This window comes from Notamacropus eugenii, chromosome 1, assembly GCF_028372415.1.
Source record: "Notamacropus eugenii isolate mMacEug1 chromosome 1, mMacEug1.pri_v2, whole genome shotgun sequence".
In the NCBI taxonomy this organism is placed as follows: domain Eukaryota; kingdom Metazoa; phylum Chordata; class Mammalia; order Diprotodontia; family Macropodidae; genus Notamacropus; species Notamacropus eugenii.
The window spans coordinates 416,355,577-416,374,798 of record NC_092872.1 but is presented as its reverse complement, the minus strand read 5'-3'; the positions used below and the strand labels follow the sequence as shown (position 1 = coordinate 416,374,798).

The following is a 19,222-nucleotide window of genomic DNA, read 5'->3' as shown; positions in this document are numbered from 1 at the left end:
GAGCATCAGTTTCTTAATCCTTAAAACAGGGATAGCAACACCTGCAGTAGCTACCTTACAGGGTTGTTGTGAGGATCAAATGCAATAATAATATGTAAAGTGTCTTCCAAACCATAAAGTACCATATAAGTGGATTATTATCATCATCATTTCATACTGAGCTCATAGTTCATAAAATTTCTGAAGTTAATTCCACAAAATCTATTGTCTATTTCTGCCTACTCCATCCTGTACCCATGCAATTGATTTTTTTAGACTCAATCTTATCATTTTACATTAATTCCTATTAAATTTCATCTTATTGGATTTGGCCTGTTATGCAAATGATCTAAAAATATCTTTCTAGATCCTAAATTTGTCATCTGATGTGTTAGGAATCCCCTATTAAGCTGCCTATCATCTGAAAGCTTAGTATTTAAACTATATCTTTATCCACATCACTTTAAGATGCTGAATAGAGTAGGGCCAAAAATCTAAATTCCTGGGGCATTCCACTAAAGACCTCCAACAACACTGACCTCAATCTATCAATTACCATTTTTGGCACAGTCAATTTATTTATCTAGCTCTGTTTTCAGTTTACATCTTTCCATTTTACCCACAAGAATATCATGACATCCTGTCAGATCTCATGGAAATTCAGGTATCCTATGTCTAAGGTATTCACCTAAATCTAGTAATTCTGTCAAGAAAGGAAATGAGGTTAAGCTGGGCATAACATGTATTTAATGAACTCAAGCTTAGTTCTTAGCGCTTTTTGATTTCTTTCTTAGTACTCACAAACTATTCTTAAGTAATACATTTTAGAATTTTGGGAGGAATTACAGTTAAATTACCAGCCCCTGGTTTGAAGAATCCATTTCATCATTTAAAAACCAGTACACTTGTAAGGTACTGTAACATAATTTTTTAAAGATCATCTATAGTGGACCAACAATCACACATCCACAAGTTTTTATTTCTCGGAGGTATGCTTTGTCTGATTCTGATGACCTAAGTACATTGAGGTCAACCAGGTACTCTCGCGTCCTTGTTAATATTTTTCTTTTATATGCTCCACTGTCTTTTCTTCCTCATTTGCTGTCATCCTCTATAGTCATCCTAATTTTCTTTTTGCTCTTCCTTCCACCTCTTTACCTCACGTAAGTACTCAAAGAGACCTTTTTGTTGTCCATAACATTCACTGCAAACTTTAACTTGTTCTGGACCAAAACCAAGTTACTTGTTAATAAATCCTTAGTTTTCTGTCCATGCATTCAATTTCTATACATACTTTTCAGAAATGTGTACTGGTTGATGAGTTCCTGCTGTGGCTACACATATCTCTTAGGCAACTCACCATTTTCTTCCTCAGATCCATCTGTTTGTTTTATCAAAAATTTTGTTCTTTAAGAACATTCCTTCTTAAGCCAATTTTGACAGAATTTTAGGGCACAGAATCCTATCTGAACGCTTTGAAATTGCCATTTCCTGGCCATCCCCAAGCCACACCACTGCCTACTTCCACCAGAATTCATTCTTGTACCCTTGGAACCCTGGGCTCTGGTGAGCTTCCATCTTATCTTACAGGTCTTGGGTCTATTATTCTACTTCCTGGCATCATGCTGCCAGAAGTTTCCCAACCTCCAGCTTCCCCCCTTTCAAACCTTGGACTCCTGCCCCTGGGCACTGATGGGTAATCTTTTACTTTATCTTACTGGGTCTTGGGCCTACTATACCACTTCTTGGTCATCTCCAAGCCATGATATCTACCTACCAACCCCCTCCCCCGCCACCTCCTTTTTGCTTTCTTATATGTGTTGTCTTCCTCATTAGAATCTATGCTCCTTAAGGGCAGAAACTATCTTGCTTTCTCCACACTCAGCATAGTTCCATAAGAATTGCTTACTCATTTATTATTCTAAAACCTAGGGTGATAGCCAGATACTTGGCATTCCCCTCTTTATTTATCATGAATGCTAGATGGTATGGATTCTTCCTTATGAGTTTTTCATTATTTCTCTTCTAGAAATCAGTAATTCGTTGGACAGAATAGTGGTTTTCCTAGCCATGTCTTCTATTTTTCAAAAAATAAAATCATTATTGATGCAAGTCAAGAATTTATAGACTGTTCTTTTTCTTTTTTAGCAAAATGAGATTTTAGATAGAAGACTGATTAGCTGCAGGTTCTTGCTGCTACTATCATATCTCTTTATTTGTGATGTTCTCTTGGTCAGGGTGGCCTAAAGTACACTTTTACCGCAACGTTGCTTCTGTTCCACTCCTCCCACCTCCAATTATATTTATAAAAATGTTTCCCATTGTCCTTTTCCTTTTTTAGTTTGTGAATTTTCTTGTAAGAGTACATCTTCTTGACATACAACACTATTCTATTATTGCTTTCATTTAATTACATTTCCTTTAAAGTATTCCTTTTGATCGCCAGATCTTACTCATGAAATCATCCCCTACCAAGGTTCAGTGATGCCTGTGAGACTGAATTTCAGCTCCTTTTACCAAGATTTCTAGTTCAATCACCTAAACTCTATTTATTTATGTACAGACACTTGAAGCCATGAGTATTTTTACTGCCCCCATTTCTTGGAAATTGTCTTCTCTAAATTACTCCACCTTCCTTCCTGTACCTGCTAAAACAGTTCTTTATCTCTTTAACATTTCCTTGTAGCAACCCTGTCTGCTTACAGGATTGTGGGTTCTGTTAAGAGGGTTATGCACAAGTAATTTAATATCAGAAATTCTCTACATAATGCTTAAATACAATTGTGCAGGTCTGTCACAATTTCTGCATACCAAAACCTTTTTCTTTTGTTCTTTTTTGTTACTGATAAAATGTTCACTAGTTTAGGGCTAAGCTCTCCACTGGAGACTTTCTTCCAAGGTTATGTCAAACCATTAATGGCTGCTTTTGTGTCCTTATTGTACCTAACTGTACTGTCTAGGTTATATCACTTTATCGTGTTCATGAGAAATACACAACAGACTTCGAAGAATGCTTTGCTAAAAATCTATATAAATTGTATTTATAGCATTTTTCAAGTAATGGATTACCTATACCTAAAATCTGTCTTTCCATTTTATTTACTGCTTTATGTCTATATGCTGACCATGGTCTAACTCAAAATACAAAAATGTTTTCTGTGTTAGAAACAAGAAAGACCTGTTTGACTTGTTTTATACTTAAGAAAAATTAATTTATTGCTATGTACAAACTTGCAGAGCCTGACGAACTAGTTTCTTAGATATCCAAGGCCAATGAGTTTCCACAGATCTTACAAGAGATATGTTCCTACCGTCCAAACATGACTGAGCAGCTGGAGGAAATAAATATTGAAATAACCTGACAGTTATATTTTCTTATGAGAAGAAAAGTCTTACTTGTACCACAATAATCTGATCTATCAGCCCAATAGCAAAAAAAAAAAAAAAAAAGGAAATAAGGCTAGTCTGGAATGACTGTTGATGTTGGCTTTTTGTAATAATTTCATCTTATCTGGATGTTCACTAACTATTCCTTTAATGAAATATTCTAGGATCCTTTCAAGAATCAAAGTTAAATTCATTGTCTAATAGTTTGCAGACTTCATTTTCTTCTCATTGAGACACTTGCTCTTTTTCGATCCTCTGGTACCACTACTATCCATAGTTTTCCAAGATGTTTCAAATAATCACATCATAGCTTAGTAGTCATGTCTACCAAATCTTGCAGTACCCTACTGTAGTTCACTGGATCCAAGACACTGGAATTCATCAAGGGCTGCTGGCTGCTCTCTTATTTTCTTATTTATTTCAGTCATTTAACTATTATTACACATTTTTGTCCTTTCTAGTCCCAACATAATTTTCCTTAGAGAAAACAAGCAAAGTTGTTTTCTCTCCACTTGTTGTCACCATTGTATCCCAAGCGACAATCCTACATCTTCTTTGATCCTTTTCCCCACTACAGTTACCCTCCCCTGACAATTTTGTTATTTTTATCTTTCCTTGCCAGTCTCTAGTCATTCTGAGCACTGGCACTCCAGACACCATTCTCTAAGAACCATGTCATACTTTTATCTTCAACTTCCTTTACCTGCCTTTGCTTCCGTCTTCTGTACCTGTATTTTTTCAACCAACAGTAGTGTATGAATTAATTGGGAGAAAGTAAAATAATTAAATTTACTTATATACAATAAACCTTACAACTTAAAAACATTTTAAATATATAATATGTCCTTCTTTTGCTGCAACTACTTGTTTTTACAGTATTTGGCACTGAATTCACAAGGCTTTCACACATAGTCTTTAATTCTTTATCATGAAAACACACTTAGTATACTGGGAATATTAAGTATATTTTTGATGAAAGTCCATTTTCCCAAGTCTAGCCTTGATTAAATCCCATAGCTTTTCAAAGTGGCTTAAATCGCTGGCCACTGAAGCATGTTTATTTCCATGTCTTGCATATATTTCTTAACCTTTCATGACACGTCATGGTGCAAGGCTGTGTTGCTGCATTCCATCTCCATTTGGGAATTTCTATAATAGTTCTGCTTCTCAGTATATCATCATATTTAACTGGAAACAGTACTTACAGGCCCATTGGAAGCAAAAAAATCCCCAAAGGAATTTCTGGGTGGATGTTATACAGTCTGATGAAAATGCCCAGCTCTTAAAGATTTACCTAGATTTCTTATAACAGTTTGTCATAAGAGCCTTGAATGAAAAAGAGAATTTTACCAGTAAAAATGACCTTTTCCCAAACTTTAATACTCTCATCTTTGTATTGTTTTATCTACGATCAACTTTTTGTCTTCAGAGTAATGGTTGGCAGCTGTTTTATGAGTCTTCTTGCTGTTTTTCCAACTTCAAAAAGCCTATGCAACATTGTAAAGGAATCAATAACAACTGCTCCAAATGCTAGGTCCTCCCAAAGACTTTTGCTTGCTTTCTGAGGTTTAATTTTTTCATAGCAATAGTTTGCCATTTATTGGCTCTGTTTTTCATTTCTGACCATACTTTCTTTTAAAATGTTTTAGTGCAAATGATGGACTTGAATGATCCTTGAAACACTTGACTTCCTCATACCAACAATCACTGCAATACCTCTGACAACAATGAAGTGTGTTCTTTAAAAACTACAACTTTTGCAAGTTTCCTTGGAATAATATTCAATCTCTAAAATCAAAGAGTTGGAGTAGCTAGGTGGTACAGTGAATAGAGCACCAGCCCTGAGTCAAGAGGATATAAGTTAAAATCCAGCCTCAGACATTATTAGCTGTGTGATCCTGGGCAAGTCACTAACCTGGATTATCTCCAAAAAAAAAAAAAAAAAATAAAATCAAAGAGTTAAAAACATGAAATCAATGGCATAAAATCCAGTACTTAACTGATAGAAACTAACTAAAAGTAGGAAAATCAGCTCAACCTTGTTTCACTTGGTCAAGGACAAATGTCCTATCACAACCTGTTGTCAGTACAAGCAAACGTGCATGACTCCTGTTTTCACAAAATAAAACCATATCAAAACTACCACTTATGCCAAGTCATTTGTATACCATCGTAAGTTGCTGATGAGTTCCCTGTACATCCACATTGGTCTCTGAGACAATTCCCCCTTTCTGTTCTCAAGAGAATTGTTTTTCTTCTTGTCTTCAGAATTTCATTGTTGAAAGTTTCCTATCCACATTCTTGGATTGGTTTCTCCTATAGAATTTTAGTCCACAGGATTCTACTTATTCCCTCTGTGAACCCATTAAAATCTTCTCTCTCCAAATCTACATTATGTATTAGACTATTCTTGGCTTTCCTCTCCTCTTTCACAAATTCTGGGGTGGAGTGGTGTTATGGCTCCCATCATTTCTATACCAATAGCCAGTTCATCTTGAATAAACACTCCCCTTCTTGGTTACTCTGACTTTTGAAGGATGAAATTATCATGAAGTCAAGTCAGGCTGCAATGATTTTTGTAGAGGTAGCTTGAACAGATGTCTGGATAACTGAAGTCCCCTACCATTATACTATTATGCTTCTGTGCTAGGTTTGCCATGTTTCTCAATTTTATCTATTTCCCTTTTCAGTCTGAGTGGCCTACAGAAGTGAAGTCAAAGTCAAAAAAAAAAAAAAAGATTCCCTGTGGGCTGTGAGTTTGACACCTCTGGTTTACACTGTACACTGATGACAATATCACTTCTGTTTCTGATTCTGCTGATATTTACACAAGGACTTTCCCCTGTTCCCACAAGGCTCCTGCTTTGGTTCCTAAATTTTATCATGAGTACATCTTCTTAACATACAATGCTACTATGTCCATGCCTCCACTTTATCAAGTTTCTTTTGAATGAAGTGTCTATATGTACACACACATACACACATGTACATATGTATATGTATAGATACATATCTATAATATATGTATATACACATACATATCAATCTAGCATCATGTTCCAGTCATAGATTTCATCCCATCAAATCTCAAATGATACCTTCTTACTTTAAGCTCATCTTGCTTATTACCCATTCTTTGGAAAACACTCACCAGAACTTGTATTTTTGTTCCAGTTTTACTTTTTTCTTGATGTTAGATTTAAGAAGGTCACATTTTCCCATTTATATTTCAGGCATTTCCACCCTTTTCTTCTTCAAAGTGACATTATACCTATCAATGCCCTTCTGTGAGTATCATGAGATCAACTAGAGCTTTAAGCTCCTTAGGAGAAAATTGCTATGTAAATTTAATTAGGCAGCTATGCGATAAAAGTGCCATTTTCTACTATTGGATGGATCAACATCTTCAAAAAAACCTTATGGATGTTAAATGAATGTGCCAAGTAACTACGGAGTTTCCTGGCATGCCACTTATCTTGTTTCCTAAAAGTATCATAACTACTGTATTTAAACTGAGTTAATGCATGTGGAGAATTTTTAAAGTACTACACAAATATAAATTATGATGTTAAACATAGAAAAGAATCAGAATACAAAAGTCTATTAAGAAACATACCATAATTCCCAAGGCCTTCAAAATGTTCAGTTTGCACATAGGACAAGTACAATGTTCACTAAGCCAGGGGTCCACACAGGATTTGTGAAAAACATGCCTGTTAAATAAAAAAGAATCTTATTACAGCAATCACATAGAATCCAACATTATTAACCAGAAGCCAAATAATTGAATATATAGTTAACTTTTTGTTCCTTTTTGGAGCAAGAGGCAAGTCTCAAGAATAGTAGTGTTAGATGTTTACTAAAGAAAAATTCTCAAGGAATGTCTTAAGGTCCGAACAAAGTCCTATAGCTGCCATTTTTAAAGAAGGGACCTACTATTTCTACCCCTACTAGAATCAACTATTGACCAACACTGATGAGGCAGGCCCACTAGCCTAGCTGAAGCAGCAAGTCACCACAGGTGAGAGATGGGAAGCAGCTGGCACATGCCAGATAGTTCAGATCACTGCTACCACCATCTATCTTCTCTCAGTCCATGGTAGATATAGCCCAAGATACCAATGCCTACGAGATAAAAGGCTTTGCCAAACTACTACTACCACTGCTTTAAGCCCAGTCCCAGCAGCCATCATCAAGGAGAGATCCACCCACCAGTACCAACTACTGACCAACTACCATTTTTGGGACAGAGAAGCCAGTGTAGATTAAGTGGCAAGGACTTTTGAGGGAGAAAGGAGGTGCTACATGCCAGGCAAGTCAAACCATCTTGACCATCACCTCTCCTCTGACACTGATGTAGACAGCCCAAAGGTCTGAGCCCAACAGCCCCTGCAATCGTAATGCCCCACAAGCTAATAACCCTGTTTCCAGTTTGACTCTTGTAGGCATTATCAAGGGAAACAAACCTCGTGGAGAAGGGGTTCAACCTCCATGCTTCCAATACCATCAGTCACTGAACTGCCATGGATGGGCAGGTGAACCCAAGAGCCCTAGGAATAGTACTACCACAGACTACCATCTCTGCTTCCAGTCTGGACCCTGAAGCCATAATCAAAGGATGTACTCTTGTGAGGATGCAACCTGGTAACTTCCTCTGCAGGTGCTACATCTCCCATTTTCTTAGTAGCCACAGCTACTGAAGAGCCACTGACAAATGATTCAACATCAGAAGCTGATAGCTTTATTAATGGACATAACATTAAAGAAGATACATTATCATCCACTTTGCTGTTGCACCCCAATGACACAGGGCCTCACCATTTGACTTACAGCTAAAACACCCTGTATGTGTTATCTTCTCTAACTGGAATGTGAGCTCCAGGAGATGAGGAACCATCTTGTTTTTCTATTTGTATTCCCACAGCTTAGCAAAAATACTCTATACACACTAAATGCTTGAGGCTTTTCCATTTATAGCCTGGAGATGATTAAAAAGAAACTTTATTCTGAACTCAAACACCAGAAAAGAATACTTCCATGTGCAAAATAAAAGACAAAAAGAGAATTGGATATGAAATCATGAATCTCTACTTCACAGAGCCTGCTTTTAAAAATTCATATAAAGTAAATATTCTTCACATTAATTTGAAAACTGTCCTGCTTGTCTGTGATTTCTCCTGAACTTCCTTTTGTTGTCTTCTGTGCATTGAAAAAATGTAACAATAGTTTTCTTTCTGGCATCACTGCTATTAATCTCTCTTCTGTGGTCCTATCCTACACTTAAAAAAAAAAAAAGAAGAAAACACCCTCATAATAAATAAGTATGGTAAAACAAAATGAATCCACACAGTGTCCATGTCTAAAAATGTACTCTTTTTCTGCACCTTGTGTCCATCATCTCTCTGTCAGGAGGTAAGCAATATGTGTCATCATAGATACTCTGGAGATACTGCTAATCACTGTACTGTTTTTTGATACAATGTTGTTGTTCTTGTATAAATTGTCCTTCGGGTTTTGCTTACTTCCCTCTGCATCTGTTCACACTACCCAGGATTCCCTGAAATTGTCTTTTGTCATTTCTTATGGCACAATAATATTTCATAATAATATTTATATACAATTTGTTTAGGTATCCCCTACCTAAGAGGAATGTGAGACACTCCTTTAGATGCTAGTTCTTTGCAATATTTTTTTCTTTTTACTCCTTTTAATCCCTCTCCTTCAAAATCTGGAAGTTTGTTTTGCTTGTGACTATTCCTTCTTGAATATTATCCTCTCCCCTTTTCTCTTTTCCCATTCCTTTTGTTTCCCCACTGAATTGGATGAATTTTCAAACCAAACTATTTATGAGTGAGTGCTCAACCTTACCTGTTTCAGATAAAAGTGAGGTTCATCTCATGCTTACTCCCCTTATCCTCCCTTCCTCTTTGTTTGTATATTCTTTTCTCTCTCTCTCTCTTCCCAATTTTGAGAAATAACAAGATTTCCCTTCTTTTTACACTCCCAAATTCCTTCCTTTACTCTCTCTCTTCCCCAAACCTTCAGGACAGAATTGATCAAACCCAAAGACCTCCACTTTTCTTATTTGATTTTATCAATACCCTTTGAAGATATTCAGGTTCTGAAGAGACTTACTTAATTATTTTCCCTCATGAGAACATTAGCAGTACTTTGTCTTCTTCCAATCACTTAATTTTACCTTTCCAGGTTTCTTTTGACTCTTATTGTTTGCATTTCACTGTTTCTATTCAGCTCTGATCTATTCATTGGGAATTTTTGAAAGTCCTCTATTCCATTAAAGACACATTTTTCCTTGCAGGATTATATCCAGCTTTGCAGGGTAAGTTATTTTTGGTTGTAAGTCTTTCTTGTCTTTTGGAAATACTATATTTCAAGATTTCTTCTCATTTAGAGTGGCAATTGTCAGGTCTTAAGTGATCCTGATCGCAACTCCTTGGTACTTGAACTGATTCTTTTTGCATGCTTGCTATATTTTTTCTTTAATGTGAAAGCCCTGAATTTTAGTTGGGACTTTTCCTTTTGGGGTTTCTTCCAGAAGATTATTAGAAGATTCTTTCTAATTTTTACTTTGCCACTCTGAATACTTATCATTTATGGTTTCTTGAAATATAGTATTTAGGCTTTAAAAAAGAATCATGGTTTTTAAGGCACCCAATAGTTCTTAAATTATTTTGCCCTCATTTGTTTTCTAGGTCCGTTGTTTTTGATATCAAATAGTAGAACTGAGTAGATTTGATATTGGATAAAGGAGTTACGATTATTATACATACTTGTGACAAGGGTTTTGCTTTTCTTTATCAATGAGGGAAAGAAGTAGGATAAAGAGAAGGTAGATTTTTAATGTTTAAGAAGTAGTCATGATAGGTTGATATCAAATCAGAAAGAGGTTGCTAATGGAGTGACTCAAAGATCTACCCTTGGCCCTGTACCATTCAACACTTTGGTTAATTACTCAGATGAAGCCATAAAGGCATACTTGTCAAATATTCAGATGACACAAAATTGAGAGAGGAGTAACCAACAAAATGGATGACAGAATCAGGATTTAAAAAGACTTCAACAAGAAGAATGCTAGGTTACAGCAAATAAAATGAAATCTAGGAAGGATAAATGTAAAGTTTTATATTTAGGTTTAAAAAAAATCAGTGTCGTAAGTGTTAGGTGGGTGAAATATAGTGAGATAATAAATAGTTTCCATGAGATTGATCTTTTTAGTGGATCATAAACTGTATATGAGTCATTTATATGACATGGCAGTCAAAGAAGCTAATGACATACCAGGCTGCATCCAGAGACGTAGAATCAAGGAGGTTAATTGTTTCATTATACTTTGTCCTGGTCAGACCACATCTGAAGTACTATGTTTGCTCTGGGAACCCCATTTTAGGGCAACCTGAAGCTTCTCCAGAAAAGGGAAAGCTGAGATAGACTGGAGATGTTATATAGGATTGGCTGCAGGAACAGGGGAAATTCATTCTGGAAAAGAGATGACTTGGGAAGACCTGAAGGGTTGTAATATAAAAGAGTTTATACTTGTTCTTGACCCCAGAAAGAAGAACTATGAATAATGCGTGAAATTAAAACTTTAGACTTCATGTAAAGAAAAGAACTCTACCAATTAAAACTATCTAAAAGTAAAATGGGTTGACTTAAAGAGAGAAATTCTCCCTCACTGGAGGTCTTCAAGCAGAGGTTAGATGATGATTTGTGGAGAATGTTGTAGAAGGGATTCTTGATCAGGTATGGGTTGGACTAGATGGCCTTTTAGGTTTTTCTAACATTTACACACACTGTAAATAACATTAAAAGTTCATCCTCTAGGGCTAGATGGAATGATTCTAATACCTTTTCCATTTGACATCCCTTCAAACACCTGAAATTACTTTTCTTGTCCTTCTAAGTCTTTTCTTATCCAGAATAAACATCCATAGTTCCTTCTACTCTCTTATGGTATGGTTTATGTCACATTAATCCCCTTTAAAAAAAGACTAATTTATATACTTTAAGATTTAAAAAGCATCTTCCTAATCACAAACACTTTATTCTCTGGGGCAAGCTATAATAGTCACCAACCTCCAAACCTGTCTCATATTTTCCCACTTTTCCATCTTTTCCCATGATGTCTCCTACACCTGGAATGTTCTCATTTCTACTTGTGGCCACATTACCCATCTTTCAAGACCTAGCTTCATGCTACTTTCTCTGTGAAACCTCTGATCTCAGTTGAAAGTAATTTTTTTAGTCATGATCTCCCAACATTTTGTACACTGCTTAAGCACTCCTAATTTGATCATATTTATCTGTTTATGTATTTTATCATGTAGAGTTCCTTGAGGAAAATAGACTTGGTTTTATCTAAACTTTGAATTAAGTCCATGAACATTCTGAGGATCACAGATAGGATCACAGATTTAGGGCTGCAGGTATCTCAGAATCCTTCTAGTTTCACTCCCCTCCTTTATGGATGAGGAAGTAGAGGCCCAGAAAGTTAAGTGACTTGCTCAAGGCACTGTACTACATTATCTTCCTTAAATGTCATAGTAGGTTCTTAAAAATTTTTGTATGAATGCACCAGTTAGATCCTTAAAGGTGAGACAAGGTATCCACTCTAAAAAGAACCTTTCAAAATGAAAACAGGAAATTGAATCTTGGCATTGTCACTAACTGGCTATGATCCTAGGCAAATCATTTCACCTCTCTAGGACTCATGTGTAAAAAGGAGTGGGTGGGTAGGGGAGCTGGACTAAATGTTATTCCTTCCAGCTTTAACATTTCATAGTCTATGATCTCAAAAGTATTCTTAATTTGAAAACAAAACTGATTTCCAGAACAAGTCAAACAAGGGCTTACTTGCATGGCAGAATTCGGACAATATCGTTTTGCTTGTAGCTCTCTATGCACACAGCACAATGATCAAAGTCTGGATCAGTTTCCTGAAACAAACAGTACAAGAGCAAGAAATAAGGTGCTGAAATTACATTAGCAATGAAAGAGACCATGATTAGCAGACTTAGGATTCTCTAGTGGCTATAAAACATGCAAGTTGGTTATGAAATAAGATGCTACAAAAAAGGTTAAAATCACAATTGCTATTCCTTCATCATAAATTTTTTCTAAATAATTTTCTCCATTTATTGGGTCTACTTCCTTAAACAATTTCAGCTCCTTTCACCCTTGTTGCCTGGCTTCTGAAACTGCTCTGTAGATCACTAATACCACATTAATATAAAATCTTCTGATTTTTTTTCTCAGTCTTCATCTTTAGCAACACCACTACAGGATCTGATACTATTAACTTTTCTACTAACCCCAGCTTTGGCTGCACTTTCTTGGTGGTTCTAACTTCCTGACTGCTTTTTCCTCTATTTACTTCACCAGCATGCCATCTCATTTCTGCCCCATAGATGTAGGTGTTTTCTGAAGTCTTGACCTAGGTAGGACTTCATTCTACTGTCTCCCATTTCTATGGCTTCAGCTGTTACTTTTCTGTGAATAACTCCCAAATCAATATCTCCAGTCCTGACCACATTCCCAAATTAACATTTATAATTACTTACTAGATGCATTCACTTGGATTTCTTACCAGTGTTTTACTCTACTTATCTAAAACTAAACACTAGACCATTAAGTAACTTTCCCACAAATTAATTTCTCTAACTGGAATTTCGATTTTTATCACTGGCACCATGATTCTCTTGGTCAACCAGGTTTGAAATAATCTTTGATCTTTCTTTCTCCTTTATGACTTATTTTAACCATTCAACCAATCACCAAGTCTGTCAATGACTTCTCTTTTCCAGCATCTCCTGAATCCATTCCTTCCTACTGATTCCTCCCAATACCACTTATAATCATCATCACCTCATGCCTGGGATGGCAGCAAGAAAAGAGGCAGAAAGGGTCTGACTATTCCTCATAAAATGTAGCCTGGCCACAAATCTGTCTTTTTTAATCATCCATTTAGCATGGGTTCTTGTTCCGCCAAATATGATTACCTTGGGGAGCAGTAAAAGATGGTACATATTTGTGGAAAGACAGATGAAGAGAAATACTGATGGTGGAAGATCACAGAGCCTCAGAGTTGAAAGAGACACTTTCTACCCCCATTTCCATCTCTTGCTCTGGGCACAGTTATCAAATCAATAATGTCACTGATTCTGAAAAGGGTGTGTCAATCCTTATGGATCAGCTCACCATCTCTGTGACTTCTCATTCCAAAATTTCCTTACTTGGCCGTTCACACTCCCTTTTATGTGTTGTCTCTTTCTATTAGAATAAAAACTCCTAGTATACTGTATACAGCAATAGCAATATTGTGATGATCATCAATTGAGAAAGACATAGCTACTCTGATCAATACAATGATCCATGACGATTTCAAAGGACTTAGATGAAAAATGCTATCCACCTCCCAAAAAGAAAAGTGATGAACTCTGAGTGCAAACTGAATCATATTTTTTACCTGATTTTTCTTGCACTATTTATTTACTCATTTATTTGTGTATCTATTGCAACATGGCTAATGTGGAAATATGTTTTGCATGACTTCATATGTATAATGGGCAGTGTACTTTTTGCCTATTCAATGGGTGGAGTAGGGGTGAAGGGAGGGAGAGAGTTTGGCTCTGAAAATAAAAATTAAACTAAAAAGAAGAATATAAATTCCTTGAAGGTAGGACCTATTTCATTTCTGTATGTGTATTCCCAGCACTTGGCACAGTGCCTAGCATATAGTCCTTAATAAAAGTCCCCCCCCCCATTTATTAATGTCTTCCCTCAGACTTTTCTTTTTCAGGATAAACATCCCTAGATATTTCAACAAATATTATATACTAGCATTTGATATGTTCTCTGGTTCTCTCACCATTTTGGTTTACCTTCTACTGGATATTCTTCATTTTGTCAATATTATTCCTAAAACGTAGCACCCAGAATTGAACTTCAGATATGGTCTGAACAGGGGAGCTACCTCAGAGACTGACAGTAATCTGTACATAGCAGCCATTTAAGAAATTCTTGTTCAATTTGAATATGATACACTTAGTCAGAGAAAAACAATGTTTTCCAGAGAGAGGTAGTAGATACAAGGTGTAATCATTTGAATAGAAATACTCAAAATTATGGGAACATAGATTCATAGAGTCAGAGCTGGAAAAGATCTTTTAAATCCTTTAACCCAATCCTCTCATTTTATTAATTTTTTTTTCAAATAACAAGGCATTTATTTATTTCTCCCTCCCACATCCTATCATTTTAATGAAAAAACAAAATAATACCCTTGTAAGGAATATGCATAGTTAGGTAAAACAAATTCCAGCACTGACCAAGCCCCAAAACACGTCTTACCTACATCACAAATCTAACAAAGACCAACCTTCCCTCCTCCAAACAATAGAGCAAAAAAAGTATGCTGTCAAGAGGTAGGTAGCACAAACCCTCTCTGGAATTGCAGCTGATCACAGCGCTGATCAGAGTTCTTAAGTCTTTCATGGTTTGACTTGGCAGTGTTATGGAAGTTGTTCTCTCAGTTCTGTTCACTTAATTCTTTATTGGGGCATACAAGTTTTAAAAAAAAGTTAATTATATTTCTCTTCCACTTCCTTCCCCTTAAATAAGCCACACACACACACACACACACACACACACACACACACACACACACACACACACACACATACACACACACCTCAAGATATATATAGTCAAATGAATCCAGTCCACTCACTGACCACATCAAAACATGTATGGACTTCGAATCCATCATCTCTCTCTCTCAGGAAGTGGACACTGTACACATATTTCTCTAGTTTCTGCTCACTTCACTCTGCATTTGTTCATACAGATCTCACTTCTTCTGAACTGCCCACCACTCATTTCTTACACAACAATAATATTCTCCATTATATTCACATGCTATAGTTTAACCATTTTCCAGGAGGTGTGCATCCCCCTTGATTTCCAGTTTTTTGCTACATAAAAAAATCGGACATAAAATTTGTACATACTTCTTTTATATTTGGGAGGTATAGGTTTAGTAGTAGTATAGTTGGTTCGAAGAGTTTAGTGACTTTTGGAGCATAATTCCAGAATAAATGGAACAAATCACACCTCCATCAACAGTGCCTCAGTGTCCATGTTTTCCCACAGCCTCTCCAACGCTTACCATATTCATTTTAAAATTTAATTTAAATTTTTTCACAATTACATGCAAACAATAATTTTTAATATTTATTTTTTTAAAAATTTTGAGTTCCAAATTTTTTCCCTCCCTCCACTGGTTTCCCTCTCCTTGAGAAGACAAGCAATTTGATACAGATTATACACGTGTAATCATGCAAAACATTTCCATATTAGCCAGGCTGCAAAAGAAAACAAAGACCAACCCCTCCCACCCTCCCAAGAATAATAAAGCAAAAAAAAAAAAATACTTCTACTTGTATTCATATGCCATCAGTTCTTTCTCTGGAAGTAGAGAGCATTTTTCATTCTCAGTCCTTCGGCGCTGTTTTGGATCTTTGCATTGTGAGAACAGCTAAGTCGTTCACAGCTGATTATTGCTGCTACTGAGTACCGTACACTGTTCTGCTCATTTCACTTTGCAGCAGCTTATGTAAGTCTTCCCAGGTTTTTCTGAAAGCATTCTGCTCATCATTTCTTATAGCACAATAATATTCCATCACAATCATAACTTGTTCAGCCATTCCCCTATAATGTTTATCATTTTTGCCAATCTGTCAATTGTGAAATGAACCCCAGACTTGCTTCAATTTGCAGAATTTCTTTAAAGATGAAGATACTTAGTGCCAGGGAGGTTAAATGGCTTGCCCAAGGTCACAAAGGTATTACGTTTTAGAGGCAGAATTTACACTCAAGTTCTTTGACTTAAGAACCAGTGTGTATTCCAATATACTATGCCACCTTCTTGTCAAGTCCTGTTGAGGATCAATTATCCAATTCATAGTTTATAGGAGCACGGATACTGAGGCCCAGAGGAGTGAAGGGACTCACCCAAAGTCACAGAGACAGAAAGTGCTGGAGCCAAGGATGGAAGTAACAAAATGTTATCAATTTGAATTGGAGGGGAATATAGTCTGAATTAACCTGAATTACAGAATGATTTGTAAGAAATGAGGTGTTTTTTTAACTTTCAAACTCATATAGTAAATGAAAGCAATGAGAAATTCTTGGGGGAGAAAATACTTTAATGAATGGATAAGAATGAAATGTCTATATAAAATGGGCACCTTTTGAGTATCTGGGAATAATTTTCCCTACTAAGATGGGAGATGTCTATGTCAAGTTTGAGTATAGTGTCCCTTTAAAAGACATTTCTTCCAAATTGAGATAAGGCTGTGACTTCAAATCAACCTAGTCTGAATTATTCATTTTTATAAAGGATTTTTAAAATGCCTTTTATTTGACAGGTATGGGGTATTGGGGGGAAGTTAGGTGGTGCAGTGGATAGAGCACCAGTGCAGGAGTCAGGAGGCCTGAGTTCAAATCTCACCTCAGACGCTTGACACTCACTAGCTGTGTGACCTTGGGTAAGTCACTTAACCTCAACTGCTTTATCCTGGGTCATCTCCAGTCATCCTGAGGAACATCAGGTCACTGGATTCAGATGGCTGTGGAGGAGAAGTGAGGCTGGTGACCTGCACTGACCTCCCTCACTCAAAACAAAGTCAAGTGCCAGTCATGTCATTATTTCTCTGATGGCATAGTCTTCTTTGGCAACAAAGGATGAACACACACACACTGGGTATTGGGGATATAAAGACTCCAAATAAATAAGAATGCTATATTCTTATTAGCTTTCACTCATAGAAGCTATGACAAATTATTATGACAAGTTTATTAAGACAAGTTTTTGTCTCAATTAAACTTTAAAGTCCTAAGTAAAATTATAAAATGAAGAAATATTTGGAATACATTCAAATACACAAAATTTAGACTAAAAATGGCACCTTTGTTTGTAAATTTCAATGTCTCAAGAGCTTTTACACACATACACATGTGCACGCACACACACAAGCACACGCACACACACACTCTGTACAAAGTACAGAGTACAAAGTAAATCTGCAATTTACTTAAAAATTTTGGCATAAATTAACATTAATAATAATTGCTAACAGAGGAAAAGGAAGTACAAGATATAAAATATCATAGTACTAATAGTACAGGATAAGTATTTCTATATTTCACAGTATTTCTTTTCATATGTACTATACTTGTACTCCAAATATGTTAAGCCAGATTACATAGGAGGAAAACTTAAAATAATTTAGAAAATAGTCTATTTAAATAAAAATTAATGACATATTTTAAACTTTAGGTTAACAAGTTAAAATAATGATCAGACTGTAATTTAAGATTCAAGACCTCTTCTTTCAGGCAGGTTTCCATTTTATCTTTTTATACTGAATCCCCTTATCAAAAACATATGATATACACTAAATGTTTATTTATACACTACCTTAAAGTGGATCTCTAGTTTTTTCATATAGGATGACTACAAAATAGTGAGCATATTTTTCACCATATTAAGTGCATAATGGATAGAACTGGGTTTGGAGTCAAAACCACATGGGTTCAAATCCCGTCTCTTATGCTTAACCATGTGACCATGGCCAAGTCATTTAACTTTGGTGAGCCTCACTTGCCTCATCTATAGAATCTAGAGAGTGGTATAATAGATGATTTATTTGTTTCTTTACAGGTTTGTTGCAAGAGTAAATGATTATACATGTAGAACATTTTATAAATAAAGCACGATATAATATTGGATATTATTAGGATCATTCCCCCTATCTAGAGTATAAGTTTCTTAAGAACACTAGTTTTGATGTTCCTCATATCATTCCTTACCAGATGATGGGTGTATACACACACACACACACACACACACACACACACACACACACACATATAGATAGACAGATAGATAGATAGATAGGCTAAAAGATCACTGAACTGCATTTTCTAATTTAAATTCCACACAAAAAGACCCTTTTCTGAATTTGAACCAGGTTGCCTCCGTGGAAATCACTCTGTGATAACGAATTTTTCTATTTTAAAGATTTGTGGATAAAATGGATACTTGATTATAACAAAGCCTGCTGCTCTTTGGGACCAGCATATTGCAGAACAACATCAAGCTGCAGCTGTCTTGTGGGATGACCTTATTCTTTATAATATCATCACCTACAAAAATATGCTTTCACAATGAAATGCTTCATTGGAGCCAGGGCCTTCTAGCTTTCTGTCCCCTCTCCCTGCACTGTCACCTCCCCCAAATTCTGTTTTCTGCCCTAGGACCTAAACTCATACTTTTCATTCTATTTCCAGAAATCCTTTGACCTTCCACCCCCCCCACTTCTAGATTTCTGGAATACAACGTGATAGAAGAAAAGAGTGCTAGATCTGGGGATAAGAGAATTAACTGTTTGAATCCTGGCTCTGCTTTGACCACTGGGAAAGTCAATTATTCTCTCTGGGCCTCAGTTCCTCATCTCCAAAACTGGGGGTTGAACTACATGACGCTTTTCAGGTCTAAATCTGTGATAAAGTGAGACATGTTTGATTTCCTATATCAACAAAGGAATGATCTTTGTGAATTACAGACTTGGGCTAGATCAAGTCAACAGTTTTTAGGGGGACTGGAAGCTAATGTATTACTGTGGTACATTTAATAGATTATGGGTAGTTTCTGCATATTTTTTGGCGTTGGAATTTAGACTTTGCAACTATAACTTCGATATTATTCTTTGAAGTTTCCTGCTTTACATGCTACCTGGAAGAGTGAAGAGCTCTGAAAAGCCTTCAGTTGTCTACC

At 36.1% G+C, this 19,222-nt stretch overlaps 1 protein-coding gene across 4 annotated transcripts in view; it reads right to left on the bottom strand.

Moving 5' to 3' along the window:
- The window catches only part of RNF130 (ring finger protein 130), a 131,334-nt gene that overhangs the window by 25,675 nt on the left and 86,437 nt on the right, over positions 1 to 19,222 (bottom strand). For all 4 annotated transcript variants that reach the window (XM_072631256.1, XM_072631255.1, XM_072631257.1 and 1 more), the window contains exons 5-6: positions 12,238 to 12,320; positions 6,983 to 7,079 (exon numbers count right to left, since the gene is read on the bottom strand). In XM_072631256.1, the coding sequence (XP_072487357.1) occupies positions 6,983 to 7,079; positions 12,238 to 12,320 (180 nt within the window). The remainder of the gene's footprint in view (positions 1 to 6,982; positions 7,080 to 12,237; positions 12,321 to 19,222) is intronic.